Below are 26,236 nucleotides of genomic sequence, written 5' to 3' on the forward strand. Positions count from 1 at the left end.
GTGATATTCCTGTGAAGGGCTGGGTGATATGGCTATATTTAGCGTGGTGAATGTGCAGGTCACAACTTGTCCACGAAAGCGTTTTGGAGTTTTTGGATTGTGTATTTGATGAGTTTGATGAGGGAAAGCAGGAATACTGTCTGCTTGCATTGAGTTGGCACAGCAGGTATGAACTCAGCAGTGGCCATCATCTAAAAATAGCTTGCACCGACAACTGAAGGTAACGAACCTATTACTAAGACTATAGGAATTATGGCAATGGACGAATTTGCCAAAATGTTGAAGTATCCCTTTAACTGTCAATTTTTATAAAGTAGTTTACAAAAATCCTCCTTTTTGCGTTTAATTTGTTTTTCTTAATCAAAATGAGTGACATAAAAATGATAATGTCCTTAAACAAAGCAAATGACATCACATTTGCAATACAACCAAAAATAGTACAGCAGACACAAACAACTGTCATAGGTTTTCCCCCATACAACCAAATGATAACAGGCTGTTATGCTTAACAAATGGAGATAGTTGGGGGTCGTTATCAGGATGTTATCGGGAGTTGTCGTCATGTTATCGTCATGTTATCGGACCGATAAGTATGGCGTAATAATTTCATGTTATTGGCCCGATAACTATCGGCCCGATAGTTATTGTGCACCCCTAATTAATTGCTATGGAAATCATTTCATTGTTTTCAATACACATGGTCTTTTTTAATGGAATTGTTTATTGCTTGAATTTGTCAAAAAATACATAAGATTGACCCAAGAATAATCACATATTAAATCACAATATTTGGGGGAAAAAATTGCAATTAAATTATTTTTGCAAGCTTTCAGCTAGGGCAACGGTTGCCCTAGCTGAAAGCTGTTATTGAAGCAACCTGGGCTTCCATAATACCTCAGCAGTGCCACAGACTGATCACCTCCATGCCACACCACATTGATGCAGTAATTCATGCAAAAGGCCCAAACCAGAAATTAAGTGCATATAAATGAACATACTTTTGAAGCCAACATTTCTGCATTAAAAATATTTTCCTTTTATAAGTGTCATGTAATATCCACATTTTTTGAGATACTGAATTTTGGCTTTTCAATAACTGTAGCCCATAACCACTGAAATTTAAAGTAATAAAAACTTAAAAATTTTCACCCTGCATGTAATAAATCTATATCATATGAATTTCACTCTTTTAAAAGAACTACTGAAATTAATTTCTAACACTATTCTAGTTTATTGCGATACACCTGGTTTGTAGTGTTCAGAATCTTTGGAAACTGTTCTAAAAATAAATTTTTTAATTTTTATTGTCACATTGTTGCACACAACTTTAGCAGTTTTATCAACCTGAATATTTATGGACCAAGCCTGGAAATATTGTCTCCTTGTGCAGTATGATATGATTTAAACAGATGTTTGGAGGTCCACCAAAATAACTATTTTGAACTTCCCGAGGATCTATGGAGCCAGGTATGAAATACACAAAGTACATGAAAGTTTGGTTCATAGATGGTGTTCAAGCCAGGCAGAGTTGGTTTGCTGTGTTTACAGAGTATCTAATTAGTGTGAACAAGTTTGCCTTGTTATGGCCTTATCAACTTATTTATTGGATCAACTGAAATCATTAAGTTTCTAAAAGCCTGTAGGCATTTTAACACACCTGGCCAAAAATAGCACACACCCCGGATGAAACACAAACTGTGGTTCATATCCTTTTCATTTCTGTTGAATTCCGTTTGCAAAGGCAGGCTGAACCTGTCAGAAATGTAAATGCAGAAGCTGTCGGTCTAACAGTTGTCAAATGGCATGAAACAGGATTTAATGAGTCATTACTATTGTCATGGAAGTGTAGGTGATGTGGCTAAAAAAGCTGAAGCAAGCTGTGTGTTTTCGTTGGTTGTTTTGGATTTTCAGAACCATTTAGAGCAGTGTTTCCCAGCCTTTTTTCCTTGGAGTCATCCCTACAATAACCTAAGAAAAGTGACACCCCTAAGGCCCAAGAGAGAAGAAAAAGTTGCACACTGCCGCCAAAAATCAACCACTTTGTTATGGTAGCCTCAGAGTAGACAAAGCCTCATGCCCTGCCCCCTCCAAGATCTCTGCGCCCCCAGGTTGGGAACCAGTGATTTAGCGCAGTGTTTCTCAACCTTTTTTCTGTTAAGGCACCCTATAAAATGTTCCAGCCACCCCTGTCAAAGAATAATAGATAAACAATCAATTTATATCCCTATGACTGCCAAGGGATTTGTGTTATAGTAGAATTATTGAGATGAATCTCTAAAACACACTATTATACATTATTTAAATGCCTTGGATGAAATAGTTGTGATTTTGTTGACCTTCAGATTTATGATGAGTAAAACAGTTCAAATTGATGTTAGTTTTGACAACAGTGTCTCATGTTTTTCTGTGTGGGTCCGAGGGGGATGGGCATCACTTATCTATCATATTAAAAGGGAGGGCTCCAAGCAAATAGCACTGGGAACCACTGACTTACGGCATTTACAGTGTTTATTTGGCACCACTACATGACATATTTTACAATCATAGATTCATTGTCTTTTCTTTGTCTGTCCTGTTATGTTAAATTGAGAAAGAACTGATCTTTCCATTAAAATTGATTAAATTTTAGTTCTGCCTTTCCCTTTGTCATTTACACTTTTGAACTATTAACTCCATACCCTGGCAGCAGCCATTCATGGAATAGAAATAGCTTTTGCAATGCTGCCCTCTAGTGGTCATTTGTTTGTACTACACTGTACTACAGTCAGTCTGCTGCTTTTCCTCTTGAATCGGTCGGGAATCATGATACTGTGAGGTTATTACTTTTGTATTATATTTATCCAGGTGAGCATAAACATGTTTCATGCATGTCCAATTAGTGACCCCTATTTGGTTTTTGGGTCCACTCTTTGTGTGAATTTTAAGTAAGCATTCCTCAACTTGGGTTGTGTTTAAAACAGAAAAAAATGTGTTCATGAAAGAGTTAAGACAGAGGTATAACAACAGTATAGACATAAGTGTCATCCAGTGAAATAAGTAATCTTTAAAAACCAGTACGTGTGTAGCTGTCATCTGCAGACATCAATACTGCAGAGATGTTTGGCAATGGTTCAAAGTTGCATCAAAATTCATATCAGTTTAATGTGTCAGTATAGCTCATGTCTGTCAGTTAGCAAAAACACACAGCAATGTAAACCTTAATGACTTTATCCAGTTTATTAGTGCCTGTTATTGACTCCTTTTAAGTCTCAACACTTAATGTGTGAGTGTTTGTGTGTGGACTGCAGAGAAACACTGACGCGACACTTCTTGACCACGTGTGACTTTTTATTGCGTTGGTTCACATTTCAAAAGAAGATACTGCCACACATCTATCAGCAAAGAAGACTACAAGTTAGTAAAAAGAATATTTTTTCTTTCAAAAATTAATTAAGTCTTCTTACAAACATACAGGAAATTCAACAGTCTTAAAATACAAAAAAAAAATCATACATTATCCATTTACACAAGGACCAGCTTTAACTTCTGTTTGCGACACTGCTAAATGCTAAAATGTGTTCAACCATCTGGATATTTGTTGAAGAGTCTCCTCAATTCAGATTCCACAGCATTGGATTATGGGGGTCCAAGGGATGGCTGGGGGTCACAAAGGGGTCAAAGCTGCCTTCTCTCTCAGAGTTTCTTTAGAGCCGTTTGATCATACCCCCAAAACCAACACTGCAAGGTGTGTGTGCTTTTCTCTGCACGCAAAGGCACGTATGGGAGCATTAGCCTGCACTGTGTGAGTGTCTTCATGCAATTTAAAGCCCTAATATTATCTCTGAACATTAAAATGTTACAATCCTTATTATTCAAACATTTTGGCTACATATGCTAACATGTGTTGTGTTTGCTGATGAGGGGTACGTACAGAATTGAAGGTCATTTGTTGTTCATTTTCTGAAAAGAGTTGATGATACAAAGTTCACGCAGGTCCCAGAGAAATATAAGCACTTGCTACAATCTTAAACATTTTTTAATTTACATTTACAGATAAGGCACAGAAAATCACACAGTGTTTTGAATGAACAAAGCTAGAGAATGTGAGAGGAAGATTTTTGATAAACCTAAGGCATTCTTTAGGGCACTTTATGGTATGTTAAAATACTTGCAAAAGATTTGCAAGCACATCAAGTTTTACTGATAAAGATTCATCATTTTCCATGTTCTCTGCTGAGATCTTTAGTCAAATTAATGGTCAATCATAATTATAAAGTGTGATTTTCTGTACACAGTGAAATAACTAAAAACTGCACATTATGTACATTATAAGACACAAAATAGGACATTATGTACAGCAGGAGTCAACCCTAGTTGTTTGATTCTCTCTGAATCTAGAAGGCTGTCATGGGTTTGGTGTTTTCTTGCCGGGTAAGGAACCCACTACGGTCACACAAATTCAAGTCAAAAGATTTTTTCACAGTTAGGTCAAGGATGCTTGTTGTCATTGATGAGTGTGGTTTCTTTTATTGTCTCGCCTCCCACAATACTTTGTGCTGATGGTGCACGATCTTTATCGCCCGGACGCCTGTTTGTACAGCACGAAAAGAGAGGATTTGGCCCTGAGGTCGCTACTATAGCACGTTCTCCGCTAGGGCCAAATGAGCCCTGCTCTCTTGCATGGACAAGCAGTATCACAGTACACATTTTTTTTGCTCAAGGGCCACGAAACATAAGCAAATCTAAGATGAAGAGAAGCAGAATCACATTGAAAAAGACATTCAACATGTGGTCTTTTTTTTTTTTTGTCTGATTTTCTTTACTATCTCAGCTCTGGCTGTGCTACATGATATAGAAACATGCAAAAGAAAGAAATGCTCTGGTATGGATGCACATCTCTCTTATCTTGACAGAATCTTGGCTAAATGATGCATAGATGAGGTGTTATGAGGGTTTAAGGCCTTGCACAGAGTCTTAACCTCTGGATGTGCAAAATAAAATAAGCTCCTCTCAACCTGAAACTGGTTTCCTCCCTTTCAAAGAGCTCCTTACCTTGAAATGTACCGGCACTCAATCATGTGGTTTGAGTATGCAAGAGCCCTGTCAGCTCTGCTGTGTACAGCTTCATACTACATATGAAACATGTCACTGTTTGAATGAAAATGTAAGTCAGTGTCTAACTACAGTGAGATATCTTGTTTGTAGACACACGAGTAAATCTAACTCTCTTCCCCTATCTACTCAAACCCCATGTAAAAATGTCTAACCCTCCATTTTATATGGTTAAAACTCTTTCAATAGAAAAAGGTGTTTCTAAAAATTGAACATTGATTTTCATCAAGTAAAAACATTTCCCCCTGCATGTGTCCCTTCCACATTTTTTTTAAATAAAACACGCTTAATAAAAAAAAAAAACCTGCTGCTCCCGCTTGATCCTCTACTTTTTTTTTTGTTTTTATCAGAAACACACTGATTTTTTTCTGCTGTTTTGAATAGTCACCTGTGTTTTAAGCTTTATTTCTCTATCTGTTTAGTTTGGTTTTTGACCTGCCTGTTCAAGAGTGTGCATTGTCTTGAATAAGGTGTGTATGTGCTCTCTCTCTTGTGTTGAACGGTAGCTGAATGCAGGTGTATGTGTGCTTCCGCTTACAGGTTCATACGGTGAGATCGTCTGACCTGGCCCTGCTGCTGGCTTTGCTCAGTCGGCTCAGTGGTCTGGTGTCTTCTATCGTATCCGTGGCTTCCATCCCTGCCTCTGCTGCAGTTACCCCCTCCCCGATCACCGCCTCCTCTACCTCCACATCCTCATCCACAACCTCCCCCACCCTTTCGGCTTCCACCTCTGCCGGCTGCTGCGGCTCCTCATGTAACGTGGCCCCCCTTGTCTCAGTGGTCTGGGCGTAGGAGGGCAGAGCCTCGTCATACACCTTAGAGATGTCCTCCATGGGCAGCACCTCCTCCGCCTTCTCCTCCAGCCCCTGGAAGGGCGGGGTCCCTCTGCCTGCCTCCATGCCAACCTCAGCCAGCGGATAGAGGTGAGTTATTGGGGGGGCTTTCTCCTCCTCTAGCAGCCTGTAACCTTTTGCTCTCTGCAGAGAGGGCACAGCCAGAGGGGGCAGACTCTTCCCTGTCAGTGGCAGTGAGGTTGAGCCCTCACCTTGTGCTGGGGCTGGAGCTGGCTTGCGAAAGACAAAGCGGATCTTCTTCAGGCCAAGATGACTGATCTCCACAAAGTTGAGAAAGAGTGAGACACAGGCAACAGCCAACATGAAGATGATGAAGACAGTTTTCTCCGTGGGACGAGACACAAAACAGTCCACAGTGTTGGGGCAGGGCCAGCGGCTGCATTTGTACAGAGGCAGGATGCGGAAGCCGTACAGGAAGTACTGGCCCACCACAAATCCCACCTCAAAAAGAGTCTTGAAGATGATGTGGCAGATGTAGGTCCTCAGCAGGGTGCCCTCCAGCCTGAACTTCTTGCTCCCTTTTGTGCTGGTCTCTTTCGTGGTGCGGACACTTCCCTGGTCAGGTGCCAGAGGGAGACGCTCCTCGCTCAGCTCCTGCTGCCGGCTTAATTCCGCCTCCTCACGCTCCTTGCGTTTCTCCTCCATGTGGACATGGTGCACAGCGTGGCCCACATACACCAGAGACGGCGTGGACACAAAGATGATCTGCAGCACCCACAGACGGATGTGGGAGATTGGGAAGGCCTCATCGTAGCACACGTTCTCACAACCAGGCTGCTGCGTGTTGCAGACATAGTCAGACTGCTCGTCGCCCCACACAAACTCCGCCGCCGTGCCCAAGATGAGGATACGGAAGATGAAGAGCACCGTGAGCCACACCCGGCCGATCACCGTAGAGTGCTCGTTGACTTCCTCTAAAATATTACCCAGAAAGCTCCAGTCACCCATGATCGGTCCGTAGCACTGCAAAGTGAAAGGTGGGGTAGGAAAGGACACAGAAGGTGCAGAAAGACAGGGAGGGTGGGGTCATAGGGACAGACAGAGGGAGGAGAGCAGTGAAAAGTAAGAAATGTGAAAGAGGAAAAATTTAATTCGTCAAAATATAATCCTAAACCATAATTTATGCTTTAAAATTAAATTTGAACAGAATCGTAAGCATTTAAAACTTCTGAGTGCTGTTTGAGTCCGCTTAATTTCCATCAAAATATTTTTAAAAATCTATAAAATATGAAAATAAAATGCTATCTGAGGTATCATTTAACTTTGAATTAACTTGTTGTTCTTAACCTTAACACTTTTTACAGTGACTAATTAGCCGTGCAGCAATACAAAAAATGTCTGTAGCTCTGTAAAGAATTCCCAAGAATATCTACTGCATAAAAAACAACAAAAAGAAATTAATTATAAGCTATAGTTCCCTCTTCTATAAGGTATAATATCAATTAAATGTAATCAAATGGGCAACTTGCCACAGCTGCGGCTCCGGCGAGGTTGAGTCCTGTCCCGTTCTCTTGGCACCCGGCAGGGGAAAGTGAACTTTTTTCTGCCCTCTTTCCCACCTAAAGCCCCGTCCTTGTCGCCCCACTGAGCAGATGTGAATGAATCGGCTCTGATGGTTGGTTTTTAGTTTGCTGCAATATTTAAGCTTGGAGCCAGACGGCCTTTATTTGCCGGGCGACGTGTGGTGACGCAGGAGACAATAGGATCAACAGGGCCAGAGCAGGGATGTATGGGAGCAGGCCTCAGGCTCCCACACCATCATGGACACTGTACGGCCGGGGCACCGAGTCCACAGAAGAGCAGCCTGGCTCTGTGCATCCAACTTCCTCACACATATACAGTATACTGTATGTAGAAGCACTGATACAGTAGATGAATAGCAGCAGCTGATGTGTCTCCAGCCTCCAGCCATGCCCAGCATTGCAGCAGAGGCAGGTCAGTGACGAACTATCGGCTCGGGCACAAATGAAGGAGATACTGTGTCCTCATATGTAACACTGGACATTAACTATTCCTAACAGGTTAATTTCTGCTAAACGTAAATGTTAGATAAATGCTCTTGTGTTAATACTTCATCTGTTAGACCATTTTTTGGCTTGTTTTTTCCTTTTTATTTAATAATCCAAACAAATCTTAATATATCACGCATGCAGCTCTCTTCCTTCTGCTCTGGCTTTAAAAGACAAAATAAATTATTTAAGCTATGCATGCATTTTCAGAAGAAAAGTGTCTTTATCTGTGTTCTGGTTAGGTTTTCCGACTTCCATATCCACTGCAAAGGGCATAATGACAAATACTTTTATTATATCATGCCAGGAAAGTTTTTAATACTTTAAATACAATTTAAAAAATCACAACTTGGCACATCAAATTCGTTTTAGCATTTTGTAGTCCTTAAACCAGAAAAAATATATTTTGCAGGATTAAACAACTGAGGAAATAAAGATAGTTGGTATTACTCAACACTGTCTCTAAGTTATACCTAACAGTCTGCACAGTCTGTGTTCTTCCTAAAAATATAAAATGTTGCTTTCATATTTGTAATCAGAGATGAGTTGTAACAAGATCTTTTTTTTTAATTTCAGCTTATTTAAAAATGCGTGTCTATAGGTGATAAAGCATTCTTAACTGTGCAGTTTATTCAACTGAGTAAGATTTAACTTAGTAGATGACTGATTCCAACTCTTTACATGCATATGTGTTTGTGTGTGTATCATCATATCCGTGTCACTTAGCTGGAATGTGAAGAATGTGAGCCATTGAGCGAAAGGACATGGTGAAATGTCTCTATTAGGTTGGTTAGTCAAACTTTCCCGGCTCAGGGAAGAAAAACAATAAGCAGCGATCTTTGATCTCCCAGTCATTCCACAGATGTTTAAACAGATAAAAAGCTGCTGCAGAGCTTACAGAGGCTTGTCATCACTTTCTAAGTATCACCAGAGCCCATTATAAAATCATCTCAGAGTTTGCTGAAATACAACCAATAAGCCTCATAGCCTCTCAAATACAGAAAATTAGGGATGCACTATATTGGATTTTTGTCGATATCCGATATGCTGATATGTACAGATTCATTTAGCCGATACTGATATCGATACCGATATTTAAACATGCTTTTTGGAGAAAAAAAATTTAGTCCTTTTGGACACTTTAAGGTTTAAGGATGACCAAGGAAACAAAATGTTGTCCATAAAAAACTCTTTAAAGTTGACGAATGAGGATAAATAAAGAAAAAGACCTCACCTGACATAGGTCTGTTGGTTCAGCCTAAAACTCCACTAATTTACTAGTATATAAGGACAAAATTTACAGTCAATAAATGCTGAACTACACAGGCAAACTGCCAATACCGATATTTGCCTTTTTAAGCTAATACCTGCCGATACATTACCAGACCAATAATATCGTGCATCTCTACATAAAATATGATGTCTACTTTAATAATTCTTGACATTTTGCAGTTATGCCTTAATGTAGCAAATGTGTGGTTTAAATACATGTGTCTGTTGAAACATTAATAAAGAAAAACAGCAATAAAATTCTAATGCACCTCTGGGTTGTTTTTTTTTTTTTTAAGGTTTATTTTTGGCATTTTTGTGCCTTTATTTGATAGAGGAGGATAGTGGATAGAGTCGGAAATAGGGATGACAGCGGGGGAGAGACATGAGGTGAAGTGCCTCAGGCTGGATTCAAACCCGGGCCGTCCGCGTACATGGGCCGCACGCCTTAACCACTCGGCCACCTGCGCCCCACCTCTGGGATTTTTAGGATGTTTTCTTGTTGGGTCATTTATAATCATCTTAATATCACCTGCTCAAAAAATACAATTTAGACTAAATAGCTGAACAACAAAAGAACTGATATTTATCTGATATATCTAACCCCTGAGAGGAGTTTTTAGCTGGCTTGAACACAACTGAAGTCCTTATTACTCTTAATGACCTGTTAAAGCAATACAGACCATAAGCTGCAATAGTTATCATTTTAAACTTGTACATTTTAATGTCTGTTACAGCTGCTATAGTGTAGTGAAGGTTCAGGTTTTCTGAAAAAATATGTACGTTTTCCACAACAAAGTTTTGCGATAAATATCATGTTAAGGCTAAATGCTTGTTCGGGACAGGATTGGCAAAGAGATAAGGCAAATCACTTTGTCCACAGGGGGTGCCAAAGTCAACACTAAAAGTTCCTTACAGGAGTTTTGAGAATAAATTCCTGCTAATTACATTTTCCTTTTTAATTTTAGATTTTGTAAACTCTAATTACCTTTATGGCCTATGTAAATGTATAAACCAATGCTATAGTCTTTAGCTTTTGGTTGTGACAGATGGAATCAGATCGTGGATACAAACAGTCCAAAAGGGTTTCCTCAGGAGGGTAGCTTGCCCCTGCCTTAGAGATAGGGCAAGGAGTCCAGACATCCTGGGGGAGATATGGGTTGAGCCATTGTGCCTTAGCATTTAAAAGAGTCAACTGAGGTGGTTGAGGCATCTGATCAGGATGCCTGACAGCCACCTCCCTGTGGAGGTCTCCTGGGCTAGTCCAGCTAGGAGGGGAAGCCAGGGCAGACCCAGAACTTACTGGAGAGACTTTATTTTCATTCTGGCCTAAGATTGTTTCAGAAGACCCTAGGACGTGTTCGAAAACAATCTGGAGGGTCAGAGTTGACTTTGTTAGCCTGCTGCTATTGCAAACAGCCCTGGATAAGCAGAAATATATTGATGTTTAAATGGATCATTTAAGTTCTTGGAACTGTATAATGTTGTTCCAGAGATGTTATCCCTAATAACTGATTGTGTGTGTGCTTAAAGAAACCTCAAATGAAAACTTATTTTTAATGAAATGAGATCAACCATTGAGCAATAGTCACTTACATTTATTTTATGTAGGCTATAATCTGATTGTACTTATTTAAACTTTACAAATCTCCTGGTTTTCCAGGACAAAATACTGTTCTTACGTTATAGTAGAAATGCATGTTTTGATTAAAAAAAAAACATTTATTCAAATTTGAATTGGATAAGACATAAGCACTGTTCTTTTCTGCCTTTTTTGCTAAACTGGTAAAATAGGTCAACCTTCTGTAGTCTCAAACTTTTGAGATTTATGTTCGACATGATACATCTGTCTTTATTAACATTAACAAAAGTGTTTTTATACGCCTCTATCAGCACGTCAGCAGCAGGGGTAACAGGATGTTGTTGTTCTATACATTGTAACTACACATTGTGTTATAATTCAGAACCGTACAATTCTGAAAAGCCCAGATCTGATATATATCAGCCATACTATTTCTGTGTGCCAGCATTTAACACATTCATTAAAAGCCAAACTTGAACTTTGGAAAAGTTTATTTGAAGAGCTTTTGTTTGTCTGTTATCTAAACTGTTGAAACATGTTCTGCCGGTAAACCAGTGATGCACCAAACTCAAGGAAGGAACAAAATAAACACACAGTCGTATGAAACACACAGTTTGCTTTCAATTACACAACTCATTTCCCTTTGCACAATCTAATTTCCAGGTTCCACAATTGTTCTATACTGCTTGGACCCAGCAGAGTTTGAACAATAAGGTTTTCTGTAAAATCTGATGTGTCTCCACTTTGGGTTTTAAGGTTGGAGCCATTAAAAGTCATGCATGATGCATTTATGAGCCATAAATATTGACTAGACAGCAGGTTAATTACTGATTGATTAGTGTTTAAACTTTTATGTGAAAAAACATCTACTGCACTCATTTTTATTCAGTTTTTATGAGAAATATTTTCTCTCAGTTTAAATTTTAATGATGATATTTTCAGAATAGAAAAGGAAAGAAATGCAATATTGTCCTTTAATACCATTCCTAAGAGAATTTTATTTTGTCCTCAGATGGTCAATGAATCTGACCTTATACAACAGGTCACATGTAACAGTGGTCAAAATCAGAAACCATCAATCAACAAAGGCTTCTTTTGTGAATGTGTCTGCCCATCTTCTGAAGGCCAGCCCTAGCTGTCCCCCAGCCAATGGCGTTATCTGTTACAGGTGACATCACCAGGCTGGTGAACTCGAACGTCCACCTCCTGATGTCTGCTCTCTGATCTGGCGGTTTGTGGCAGATTTGGCCTCCACACTGAGCTTCACTGATCCCACCGCTTTTAGCAAATGAATGATGTAATCTAAGAGCAAAAACAAGTATGCGGCGCTATCCTGTCATGTTGAATCATATGTCAAGCTTTTCTCTTAATGGCATGGCGTCCAAGAACATCAACCTGAATGTTAGCTGACTGGATAGCTTTAGCTTGCCTCCATACTGAATATCCGGGAGCATAATGTCTCCAACAAAACGTGTCTCTCAAAATGCGCTCTCCTCTGGGCCTTGACCTGCACATGGGCTCATCCCGTTGTGTTGGAGGATAGAAGCTATGTTCAGAGCTCTGTAGAGGCATCAGGGTGTATCCACCGAGCTGGGGGACCAGAGGACTCCCTTTAAAGACCTGTGTGTTGGTATAGTGGACGCTCGCACACTAAGCCCTACGGTGGGCCTGTGAATGGCACCGGGATTTCACACAAAGACATGATGTCATGATGCAGGGTGCGGACTCTATTGAGCACGTGCAGTGAGGCGTGAGGCTAGATTAGACCTCCGAAGCAGGGTACCAACTGGCCGTTAATCAGAATGCTAACACGCTAACAAACATATCATGCGTCGATCTGCCTACGGCGCGATGGTGCCACGCGCTTCCTGCACGCAGGGCCTTTGAAAGACAGGAAGTAACTGAAATCTTACTTTGTACCTCACCTTATCAATGTTATTTGGTTAAATACATGAATTTCTTCTAACAATATGCATTATGTGTGTCTGACACATGTTGGCAGGAGGTTGGTTTGATTTGGCCCTTTATACAAGAAACATCTCCCACCCACTCTGCAGAGCTATGTTGTTTTTTATTTTTTAACTGATTTTTCATATAATAAGCACTTCTAACAGATGTTTGATTTTTGAACCAGAATAAATGTCCACAGAAGTCTCTGTTGGTTTTATGATTACAGGTTCAGTTCTCAGCTATAGCCTTTAGTGTAGAAAAGAAGTCTGTCTGTCTCCAACCATTTATATTCAGGGGGATTTATAAACAGGAACTTCAGCACCGGGGAAATTGGCAGCACCAGACGAGGAGGAAGCAAAGAAACTTTATAAATCTGCAGAAAACAGGCAGAAATTGGAGACAACAATGACACATATAATCAATCTGTAAGTACAAGGAACACACCTATGATCCCAGGCATCCTAAGGATGTACTGATGCATTGGTTACACATCAGTATCAGACGATATCAACCCTTTTCACCTACAACAGCCATAAGCAAATAATGTGGCGTGAACTGACATCAGTAGCCAATCTGTTTGTCCTTCAGTTTAATTTCAATCTAGTATGCCTAACTGCTGAGTCAACGGAGATTTCAGAGTTTGTCACCTGTGTAATAAACTAGCCACAACTGACATGTTTCAACTTGTTGTATTCTTCAGTGTTGTGAACAAAGAGCAAAAGAACACCTAAAATACAGGAAGCAGGAAAATCAGTGCCAGTACAACCTTCAAAATAAAACTGTTAAGACAAAATCGGTCAGTAATACATTACTCATACAAAGACTCATACATCCATATTTACACACACAAATAAACATACACATACATTACAATACATATGCAGACATTAGCACAGTAGCTCTCAAACTGAAGTCCAGGGACCTCTGGGGGTCCACGATTTAGAGCTTGGGGGTCTGCGAAATAATTTAGGATAAATTATCAAAGTAATGCCATGTCATTAAAAGCAAATAAATACATATAGGGACCACAATGCCATAAAATTACCTTACCAAATCAATCTCTCCCACATAAGTCAGCTTTGGGCTGATAAAAACTTGTCACGCATAAGTCACTTTGCTGAGGACACATTTGGTGTGCAGGTCCAGCTAGCAAAAATGGATTAACATTTAAGCGCATCCACTTCATCAAGTGATGCTCTGCCCAAACCAGCTAAAGAGAAAATATGATCACAGCTATCTTGAGTTTGGTTTTATTGAGAACAGCGACAGAAGACCAAAATGTCTTCATGTGACGCCTTGAAGTCCGCCAAGCTAAAGCAACATCTGATAACAAAGCATGAAGAGTTTAAGGACAAAACAAAAGATTTTTTCTGATGAAAGGGTGAGGACTAACCTGGCTCGCCAGATGGATGTGTATCACACATCCATCTGGTAAAGCTTCAATAGGAAAAGTTTGAGAAAAGGCAAAGGCATTGAAAAAAAGTCAGAGTGTGATTGGGTGGACGTTCTGTCACATCTCTACGGGCCAATCAGAGCAACAAAACACGTGACGTAGCAGCTATAGAGCTGCGCATGTGCAGCTACTGAGAATAACGCGAAACATGGCGACTATAGACATGTAAGTACTTGACTTTTGTCGTTTTTGAAAAGAAATCAACTCACTGCTGTTCTTTGTTCTTCTTTTAACAAAGAAATGTTGTCAAGTTCTGATAAAACTGGCACTTTAGCAGCATCCACGCTAATCTCTTCCTCCATAACTGCACCAGCTCTTGCTGCTGCTTGTTTACGTCACGACTCTGCTGTGCCTGAAAGTACTGCCCCTTGTCGCTGATTGGTCCTGTCACTATCTAACCGGGCCCAGACGGTTCAAATGGGAGCTTTGCAAGATGGATTTGCCAGTGAAAAACAAGGAAAGGGGCATATCCATCTGCTTTGCAAGGTTTGGTGAGGACTACATTCACCAGAAAACACGAATGGTGAACATGACCACAACCTCAGAAAAGGCTCAGTACGAAGCCTCACTCAACTGGACAAGAGCTTTTGTATTTGGGTTAAAGAGTTAAAAATACAGCATCTAGGAGTACAAATGGCAGTTCATATGTTTAATCAGCGTGAGGATTATGTGGGGGTCCTTAAAAAAAATGTCTGCCCTGTAAGGGGTCCCTAGCCCTGAAAAGTTTGAGAGGCCATGCATTAGCACCCACATACAGTACATACATGTCAAAGGACCCTTGGCACAACTCCCCAGAAAATTACCAATGGTGTTATTTTGAAAATGCTATGTACATTTCAAAGGTTAAGGCAAGTATTGGTCCTCTTTTGCTTTCTTTCTTAGACTCGAATCTTTTGTCATGGATCAAGCAGAATACAAAATGTTGGTGCTGTGAAATTCTTAAGACTTACTATGCTCTTTTTATGTACAAAAATGCATAACATGCGACTGGTACATTTAGGGGGATGTTGGAAAATGAATCCACAGGAGGTCACTGTCTCACACAGACCTCCACAATTCCTTCAATGCTGCCCTGGCCGTCCTCTGCCCAGCTGTGCTGATGTAGTCTTCTGACTCTGTGCCCAGGTGAGTGAACATCATATGTATGGAGTTTTAAACAATTAACACAACTATTTTCTCACTAAAAAGTTTTTATAAGTTCTGCCATTTTTCAAATGATTCTTCTTGCCCCCACAACTAGTGGTGATGGTGCAACATTTGGTCATCTATAACCTTTGAGAGAATAAACAAAATACAGATGAAATGAACACAGCTAAATTTTCCATGTGTTTCAAATGTAGAGCATAAATGAGTCCTAAAAATTAAAAGGAGTGATGACATAAACATTGGCATTGGAAATAAGCTGAATTGTTATTTTGAACATCAGTGTTGGCCCTTATTTTCACAATAAGTGTATCCTTTGTTCATCATGTAAGTTACTTATTTTGTTTTTTCACCAAAACAAATATATTTTAGGGCACATATGGCCTAGTGGTTAGGCCACACCCCATGTAAGTGGGTGGTTCTGGCTCAAGTCTGGCCTGCAGCCTCTATCCCATGTCTCACTCTATCATCCCTATTTCTGGCTCTAGCCTCTGTCCTCTATAAAACAAAGCCATAAAAGCCCCAAAATATATGTATTTTTTAAATAAGGGCCTGGGTGTTGTATCAAGAGTTAAGTTAAGCAACTGTGCCTTATCATTTGGCTCATCAAAGATCCAAAGTGCCATGCCAACATGCTTAGATGAGTTTTCACAACTTTATAGAGTGCAACTAAAAATGTAACATCTATGACCATAAATGATCACATTTCTAATCGGACCATGCAGTCATCTTTCTATTTAGTCATCCCAGTGACAATGACACTTAGATTAATTCTCCATATTAACTGCAGAATCTAGTGGATATTAAAGTTTTGTTTTCTGAAAATTATTTCACAGAGAAATCAGCCATGATTTTCATGACTTTGGGGGGCTCATTTCTCTAAGTGATAAATATGCAGAAATATATGAATTTTTAAAGGCCTATCAAGGGATGGGCCTTTAAAATAGTCAACTACAGACCTATTGTATCACAATACAAATTCAGACAGCAAATTTTTGTTGCTGTATTACCCAGTACCAGTTACAGCAACAGTGAGTGTGACAGTTTTGGAAGAAACTTCAGAGTGTTGCCTTTCTAACGGCATCTTTTATGTGCTTGGACTCCAAATGTTTCAAACACAGCATTCAACTTAATTAGGTATTCCTGGATAGGCGTTTTTGGCTAATTTTAACCAGAATTCTAAGGGGTTGAGAAATTTTGGCTAATTTTTATTAAAAAACTGCAGTCTTACAACTACATTTGCGCTAATCACTTTAACTGTTGCCATTGTTAACCGGCATCTAAGCCATGCCTATACCTGCGACCTTGTTCTCCTCAAGTGAAGCTGATTGGTCCATTTGTTTTCAAACTTAGCATGATTGTTTCAGATTGGAGCTTTGCAAAATGGATCTACCTGATGACCGACATGGAATCTGGCCAACCCATTGGCTTTGCAAGTTTATGCAAGATATTTTTTTCTCCATAATTGGTGGAGACCAAAACAGCAAAATAGCAAATAATCGTCAGAATTCAAACGGATGGAAACTGGAATTTTCATGGCAGATGAATTAGTAAAATGTGGAAGAGTTGCAGAATTATTTTTGGCTTAGATCTTTCGTTGGATTTACGTGGCAGTAAGATAATAGAGCTCAGCTCAGCTAATAGAGCAGGCAGCCTTAAAGGCTAGAGACCTCGACGTACTGGTCATGGGATCAATTCCCAGTCCCAGCGCAGTTTGGTGCATGCCTTCCCTCACTCTCTCCTCCTATTTCCTGTCTCTCCAAGCTGTTTGAAGGCAAAAATAATCTTAAAAAATAATAAAATTAAGATAAATAAATAGTCTTAATGTTAGATGTGCACAGCAAAAAATGGCATTTTAAATTCTCAGTTTTAAACATTTCAGAGTTGATTTTAACCACTAAAGTGTAATTTAAACCTCATTCTGAGGTTAATGGCCTTTAGTGTTAGAGAGTCAAATGATCTGAGCTTGGCCCATTGTCATTTCAAATCTGGGGGGGTTGATGTTTTCCATCATGCCCTTGGGCAAAGTATTTAGATGCATTAAGAGATTTCTAGAAGTATTTACCTGTTTTTAGATGTAATGTGTTGCCTTTTGTAAAGTGATCACTGCTGCGATATCTTTGCTCATATTATTTTTGTTTTGATGTTAGACACTGCTGCACCATGAGTGAAGTCATCCTATGAGGAAGTTTTTTCCAGCCTGTGGCAAGGGATGATCTACAGGAAAGAGCGATGAGCAGATTCTCATCCAAAGATATTTCCAAACTTTATTTGTCTCTTTGCTGCATCCTTACCAGAGAACACCTGACTTAGCCATAGGTGTCCAAAACAAAATGGCAATCTTAAGTAATACCTCCACCAAGGAGGTTATGTGATCGGCAGGGTTTGTTTGTTAGTTAGTTAGTTAGTTAGTTTGCAACAAAACTCAAAAAGTTCTAGACAGATTTGGATGAAATTTTCAGGAAATGTCAGAAATGGCATAAGGAAGAACTGATTAGACTTTGGGACTGATCCGGATCACCGTCTGGATCCAGGAATTTTTTTAATGATTCTGTACTATTGGGAGATAGGGCTAATGGTGGAGGTCTGCGCTCTCTGAGTCCTTCTCTAGTTATGAAAAGTGCATTCTAATGTGTTAGTGATCAGTAAAATGTGTTAGTTTTGTATAAAACGTCAAATTTACAACTTAACCCTTTAAAACATACGGGATTGGCAACGCTTCCATTTGCATATTAATTTGTAACTGCGGATAGAATTGTAACCAAATGAGATAGAGAAATAATTGTTTTTGTATATAAAACCAGAGGAGTAACACCAACATATCACACAGTCAATGTGTTCCACAGTTCTGTTTTCTTTTAGAAATGTCCTTCCTTCTTTTGCAGAAATGTAGTACAAAGCGCATACATCAAAACCAATATAATATAATCAAGGCTAAAAGTGTGTTGTTGTCTTGCAGGTGCGAGTCGCACTCAGTATTGTTTCAACATGGTCTTCTGCAAACATATGCTCAAAAGTATCTGGCACACTTAGAAATTTGATTGCACTACTGTAAATAATTTAGTTTTTAAAAAGATGCTGTCTTTTTACGAATTGAGGACAACTTAATTTTATTTTTGTTTTTGCCACAGTTTATAAAGTGAGCATATTTAAAAGTGAAGTTATGAACATACTCAAAATCATTTTTTGTGGGTTGAAATGATCTTGTGCAACTTTTACAATCACAGTTTTGAGGGATACAGCTATGACATCTCTGTATTTAGGAAAATGTGTAAAATAAATAAACGCTTTTCATTTTTCTTGTGTTTTTTTTTTTTCTTTTTTTTTTTATGGGCACTTTTGAGCAATTTAATTTGTTACTATGGACTTATCACATACAGTGCTTAACCAATTTATTAGACCACCTGTCATATTTGTCTCAGAGACCATCCAGCATCATGATGTGCTTTCATTTCCAGTCAGCTCTCCACATTTTATCATTTTGAACAGGAATGAGGGATTTCAAACTGAATTCACCTAAATTTGAGCCAGCTCACTGGGCTTCTCTGAGGGGTCAGAAATTAATCGAGCATAACATTCAACCACTAAAAGTCATTCTGTTCAGGAATGCAAGTAAATAACTATAATTTGACATATTAATCAAGAAATATTAATGTGCTTTACTATTTTTTCAGTTTTTTGTAAATCATTAAATTTGAAAATTCATGGATACCAATAATAATTTTATTTTATAATTAAAAATGTCATTTGGGTTAGAGAGCTTTTATACATTGGTGTATTAACCATTGCAAAAACATAAAAAATGATTTTGGTAATTACCAATGCTGTTAATTTAGGGCAGCTGTGGCATAAACCTTACTTTGGTTAGGGTGAGAGTGGTCTAATAAATTTGTTAAGCACTGTACATATCATTAAAATGTGGGTTCTACGGGTTGTATTGGTGTATAGACAATTCAAATACTCAAAAAATGGCACTACAGCATGCAAAAATGTTAACATATGCTCTGGTGGACTTGTTGCATGGCAGCTTATAAAGGGTAAAATGTAAGGAAATAAATTTTAACTATATTTCCCCTTTATTTTAACAACTAATACATAAATATTACTGTGTTAATATAAGGATAATACTTTACTAGTTTAAAATAATCCACCAGAAGAGGGAATTTTTATTACTACAAAGAAGCATTGAATTAAAGTAACACCGGTTAGTGTTAAGACAACTCAATTTTAAGCTCCAGAAAGATTCGGTGATGACTCTAAATTAGTGTTAATGTACCAAATCTCTAGAAAGAGTCAAGTCAACACTCTGTGGTGTGGGCCCATATAGACACTGTAAAAGGATCAGCATTAACTCTGACTGTGTTCATTTGACTGCACAGGTTTTGCTGTGTAAAGTGCAGCATCAGCTCAAGTTAAACCTCAGAATGTACAGTTCTGCTCTACTTTAGAAAGTATGCAGTGTGTGTGCAGTGCTGCAGTCAAAAAATGTGTCTGCCTTCATGCATTTCACACTCCCAGCTTGATTTGTGCAATGTATTGAAGCTGACAGGGGGCATCATTTAGTTAATAGAGGACTTGGAAGCAGCAGATTTGTGCCTGTCCACTAATACAAAGCAGGTCAGACATTTGATGCTAGAATTTTACATCCTGTAGAATCTGACAGTAAATGTTAGTTTAAAAGCTTCAGAAGAGAAGGCTTAGATTGTCAGAGTAATTCCTCGCCTTTCAGTTTAGTTTGGATTTTCTTCAGAGGGAAACACTATCAACAGCGACTGAATGTCTTTAAACAAAGCAGAAAAAATAAACATCAAGACTTCTGACTTTTACTGCTTTTTTCTCCCTCTTTTTTTAATCACATGAACTTCACATGAAGTGTCTGTGTCATACGTAGGCTCACATACACAGACTGGAGGCATTCACAGTGGGTTTAAAGAGATGGTATCAGCGATGCCCTTCACAGATACCACATGACCTGGGGGCAGAGCCGAGTCCTATGACAGCACAAAGCTAAGACCTCAATGGCACAAGGCTTATGCTTAAAGACAGAGACACACTTGTTTCTAAACTCTTGTTTGTTTAGTGCTTTAACTTTACTCAAAACATATTTGTACCGTTATGTGTGGGTCCCATCAATTCTCTTTGTGTTCCTGTGACCTACTACCTCTGTCACAAAGCCATTATTTTTCTTTTTCTTTTTTTTCATGAGTCATCTGTTTGGAGCCATTTCTTTTGTTTTGAGTGGAGCTAATAGACGTCAAGATAGTCATTATTTACCGGTAGCTTTCTTTGTTTCATACAACCTTTTTCATTTTCAAGTTTGAACATTCTTCCCTCGCAATTTCTCATTTCCTCTGAGAACCGACAAATCGTTTCTTTCCTGTGATGGTGAGAAAGTTTTTAACCATTCACCAAGGCATCCAAAAATCACAGAGTAAACATCTGTGACACTGCAGCCATTCCCTTCAGTATCAGTGAACGGAAACTTATGATGAAGGTTGATAAAGGAGCTAGACCCTGTGATGTCAGACAGAAACCCGTTCCACTCCAGAATCAGTTTAATAGACACTAGTATGTACGCAGACACAGACACATGTGGACATGAAACAATTACACTTGGGTCCTAAAACATATGTCATATCTGGTCATAGGTCATAACATTGTGTCAGTGAGGGCAGAGTTCTTGTTGCCCAGCTGGACTTGGGTTCCACCATTGTTTTCAGATTTGTTGAATTTGGACCGGGCCACTGTCTCACAGACGATAGTCTCAGGGTCATTTAGAGCTTGGACGTGCTTCACCCGGCCTCTTAAACACACTTCACTGCAGGAACTGGCATGTGAAAGCAGCTACAGGCATACAATTTGATGTAAAATCCTGCATTACGATTGAAAAGTGGTGTTGAAATGTAAAGTTTGTCCCTCTGTAAATATTTTTTACCGGCTATTGTACAGTTTGTTGGAGAGCTGAGTACAAGTCGATCGTTGGTAAGATTACAAAATCAAGCGGTTTGTTTAAATGGTGAGAAGATCGGAGTGTTTGGACTGACTACCTGCATTTGTGCTTCCCTTTCCACGTCCTGTCACAGAACCAGCACACACCACCCTCCTGTGTCGGTGAGGGAGCTCAGCTATTAGAAGGGGGCCTCTATTGTCTTGTGCATGTGTTCTGTTGTGTAATGTTTCTGGTATAATGCTTCTCCTGGGAGTTTGATGAATATTTGGTTTTCATTCGGGCCTTGCCTTTTGAGCCTTAAATAAAATTTGATTCAGTTAACCCAGTAAAACCTGATAGCTCAAATAATAGACAGAAAAATTGTCTCTTTTTTGGAATTGATTTATTTATCAAAATCTCTAACAAAATCACAAAAAAATGCCAGAACATTTCACATAGACTTTTATCTGTTTCATGTTTGATATGTGAAGCATAGTTGGCAACTGATAATCCACTTGAAGGCATTTTGATCATTTTCCAGATTATGCGAAATCCACAAAGCATGTGGTTGAAGCAGACAGCGTCCTGTTTTTTTTTTTCTTTAGATTTATTTTTGGACTTTTTATGCCTTTATTGAAAGTGGAGGACAGTGGATAGAATCGGAAACAGGGATGAGAGAACTGGGTAGAGAAATGCGGGGAAGCGCCACAGGCTGGATTCGAACCCAGGCCTCATCCCACCCGGCCACTTGCGTCCCAAGAGCGTTCCATTTATATGTACGGTGCTTAACAAATTTATTAGACCACCACCCAAAGTAAAGTTTATGCCACAGCTGCTCTAAATTAACAGCATTGGTAATTACCAAAATCATTTTTTTATGTTTCTGCAATGGTTAATACACCAATATGTAGAAGCTCTTTAACCCAAATGATATTTTAATGCTAAAATATCATTATTATTGTTATCCATGAATTTTCAAATTTACTGATTTACAAAGAAACTGAAAAATAGTAAAGCGCATTTATGTTTCTTGATTAATTTGTCAAATTATAGTTATTTACTTGCATTCCTGAACAGAAAGTTGAGTTTTAGTGGTTGAATGTTACGCTTGATTAATTTCTGACTTCTCAGAGAAGCCCAGTGAGCCGGCTCAAATTTGGGTATAACAAGGTGAATTCAGTTTGAAATCCCTCATTCCTGTTCAAAATGGTAAAACGTGGAGAGCTCACTTCATGATGCTGGATGGTCTCTGAGACAAATATGACAGGTGGTCTAATAAATTGGTTAAGCACTGTATATAAATTAGGTAATATACAAAAAATTTCACAATCAGATTAGTATTTGCCCCATATGTAAATAAACAGGAATACACATTTTTTTCGGCATATCGGTATTGGCGGATATTAGCTTAAAATGTGAAATATAGTATTGGCGATAGGAACTTTTCTGCTAATACTGACAATGGATATTTAGGTGATAGAAATCTGCTCATATGAACTTTAAATACTGGCTGTAGGAACAAAGAAGTTAATAAAGTTTTAGGCTAGACCAACAGCCAAAGTCTTTTTCTTTCTTTATTTAAAAGTGTGTTTTAAATTTGTTAATTAGCTCATTCTCAAGCTTTAAATTGTGTGGTTCAAGGACTGAAGTTTTGGCCTGTTTGACGCCGTTGGATCCCATGTATTAAATAAGTGGCCTTTCTCTGTCTGGATTTGATGGATGATTTATGTTCATGGGAGACCTTTTAAGTTTTGGCAGATCTGATTCGCAGCTAATACTTTCTTTGTGTGTGTCATAATCAAACTTATTTGCAACCATACTTGTCTCAACTAATTAGTTATTATTAACAATATCTGATTTTACACCAGTAATTAATAGATTACTGATTTTCAGCCCTACAGGCAGCTCCGTCTTCATGAACCTATACTGAAGGTCTACAGTATATTCTCCAGATTTGAGTACATTCAATGTCTTTGGAGAAAGATTGTGAGTCTTTGACACTGATTATGTGCCACTGATCATTACTTTGAGCATTTGTGTGTATGTTTATGCTGGTGGTTTGTGTATTTAACAGATACCTGATTTTTTATTTTTAAATGGGAAATCCAAAATCAAATTAACAGCTGTTTCCAAAATTCCGATGCTGGTATCGGATTGGAACAACCCTATTCTCAACCTTACACTGAACTTCCTGAAAGCACCCAGGATTCGTTTTCCATGTTTTGCTATCCTATTTTTAGACAGCTATTGGGAAGCTGCTTGTTCCTTGTTTTGGATGTCTCAATACAAACTAAAAATCCTTTGGCTGTAAAGTACACTGACCAATGGTGTACACTGTTAATCATAAGTGCCAGGACTCATGCATTCTGCTGCTCTTACCAAAAAGTTAGAGCCCTGTTTTGTTTTGAGCACTCACCAGAATAAAGATAAATTCGCTCCTGTCTTTTCTTGGCGGGAGTTTGGATGCATGTATCTGGACCCCATCAGTAAGGAATCTTGAGGTCTTTGTTTGAAAATTGTGGCTCTCTTTTTCAGTCTGTTGTGACTTTTGCACAAAGCCACTGATCCGACATACAGTTTTTTACAATCACAGGTGCAAACTGAGCAATCACAGGTGCAAACTGAGCAATCACAGGTGCAAATTGCACTCAGCTTCTTATGTCTGTGTGTCTTAGCACTGGTGTGTAGTGCATGTTTTGTTTTGGATAGGATTTTACAACAGGGCAGGTTCTGGGCACTAATTCTGCCTAAATCATGGTGCAGTCTATCCTATGTGGATCTGGCTCTGAGTGCACAGCAGATCTTTTTGGTCATAGAGTGCAGACTTTGAAGTTGCTTTGTTGAGGCTGTCCGCTAAGACAGAAAGGAGCAAGGAAAGTATAGTTTTCACATGTTGGCCGCAATATTATTGGCTACCAACCTGTGGTCTAGGCCACCTAAGATGGGGGATCTCAGAAGGGGCATGGGGCTGTGTTTCCTCTGAGTTTGTTAAAATTAGATTTGCACATATTGATTACAATAATTAAAGGTCTTTTTTTTTGGCTAAAACTAGACATAAACTAGTGAAAATGACTCCAATGTGACTAAAGCTGGAGACAGTTTTAATGTAAAGGCAAAAGCTTATTTTAAAATAGCTGCCAAAATTAAAACTGTGTCAAAGAACATTTAACTGTAAGTAAAGATGAGCTACTTGATGACATTTACTCATTCCTATTGACTTAGTCTACATTTGACTTGTGGTGGCTGATGTAGACCCACAACAGTTTGCTTGATATTTTAGAAAATTCCCTCTTTTAAAACCCCTTAAAACTTAAATTTAAAAAGTAATCTTTTTGACCATTCTTCATATTTTATCAACATTTGTAGACCTTTAAGAACCAGACATCAGGAAACCACTTCACCTGGCAGCTTCAAGAGGTCTGGTCTGAGAGACGAAGCATGAATTGTTCTCACCAGTGTAAGGAAGTGGAAGGGCAACTTCCTCTGTGTGTAACCCCTGGCACGGTGGGAGGGGGTGGAGAAATGGTGTGCACACAATAAGGAAGGGGTGGGTGGGAGGCAGACAGGAGCCGTTAATGGGTGAGGATGTGTGCGGGGTGTGTGTCTGAGAGGCTGGATGAGAGTAACACAAGGATGACGGCTAAAGTTAAGGTGGTGGTTGGAAACACACAGGAAGTGACAAGTAAACCTCTCTCTTACTCGTTTGTGTCGGCATTGTTTGTTGTTTCCACTTTCCCACAGATTTCCTGATCAGCTCAGAGAATTCCTAGATATTTCCTAAAATGACACATGGCCTTTCCTCAAATGTAACACAACGCTGACTACATAGACACCACACTGGCTGTAAAAGAGGCCTCATAGGCTGTTCCATGAAGATTTTTACATTTCTCCCTGATTGACCTAATCTTAGAGCAGCTCCTTCATTTTTCTGACTGCTGAGTTGAAATGGAATCTGTTGGTCCAGCCTAAAACTTCACTTCTTAATTTTTTTGCACAGCCAACATTAACAGCTGATATGGGAATCTTTTTAGAGCCACATGTTGGGTATAAATATTGGCAGAAATGTTCAATATCACATCATCATGACTACTATCGAGCCTACCCAATTGTTTTTTGTTAAAGTAAAAAAAATGTGAAATTTTCCAAAATTTTCTGGAATTGTCAAGGAAAAAAATTGCTAATTCTTTAAAACAAAACTTTTGGAAAATTCCATGGAATTATTACACAGAAAAATACTTTCAAGGAATTTTTCCACATTTTTTTGCTTGGAATAATTTTTAAAATAAAGGAATTTTATGATGTGTTCACTTGAACATTTGTGGGAATTTTTGTAGACAGTAACGCTGAGGATCAATTCTACAATCAGAAATTTTCCATGCTACTTTGATTGGGAATTCAAAAAGTCAAAATTTCAGGATTTTTTCCATAAAGGAATTTTCATTTTCATCATCTTTCAAAATTTCTTCCTAAAAGATTTTATGAGAACATTTGGTGAGATTCCTGAATGCTCAGTAATCTCCTAGGGCACATTCACATTTTTCCTGGAATCCTACTAGGGTTTCCCAAAAGTTTTCAGGAATTTTTGTCTGGAATTTAAGAGTATTATTGATGGTCGAATAAAAAAAAAAAAACATTTTTATTCTCAGTAATCTACACCAGTTGTGTCCAAGCTATGGCCCTGGGGCCTAATTCAGCCCGCCATCCATTTTTGATTGGCCCGCAGCAAATTCTAGAAATGAAATGAAATATGGCCCACATGAGATGATGAAGCTTGTGTTCAACTGTATTGTGCTTTTTAGTTTTAGCACTGGGCAATGCTACCATGATGATTCTGTAAACAAACATTTTGACAAGAAGATATATTGATTAATAATGTCTTGATAGATTATTGCAGCCAATAGCAGCACCAATAGCATTTCAGAGGCAGAGCCAAACAGGGTTCCTTAATACAATCAA

The 26,236-nt window shown here is 38.8% G+C and overlaps 2 protein-coding genes across 2 annotated transcripts in view; one reads left to right on the plus strand and one right to left on the minus strand.

Moving 5' to 3' along the window:
* The window catches only part of si:ch211-214p13.3 (nectin-1), a 57,721-nt gene extending 51,973 nt beyond the window's left edge, over nucleotides 1-5,748 (plus strand). Inside the window, exon 8 of the mRNA XM_041806907.1 lies at nucleotides 5,632-5,748. The gene's annotated coding sequence lies outside the window, so the exon portion shown is untranslated. The remainder of the gene's footprint in view (nucleotides 1-5,631) is intronic.
* On the minus strand, nucleotides 5,634-7,005 carry LOC121522476 (gap junction alpha-8 protein-like). Its single transcript, XM_041806909.1, has one exon. It carries the CDS (start codon nucleotides 6,891-6,893, stop codon nucleotides 5,634-5,636), a length of 1,260 nt encoding a protein of 419 aa, XP_041662843.1. The 5' UTR covers nucleotides 6,894-7,005.
* Between the last annotated feature and the right edge of the window lie 19,231 nt (nucleotides 7,006-26,236).

Source organism: Cheilinus undulatus, linkage group 15, assembly GCF_018320785.1.
Source record: "Cheilinus undulatus linkage group 15, ASM1832078v1, whole genome shotgun sequence".
Classification (NCBI taxonomy): domain Eukaryota; kingdom Metazoa; phylum Chordata; class Actinopteri; order Labriformes; family Labridae; genus Cheilinus; species Cheilinus undulatus.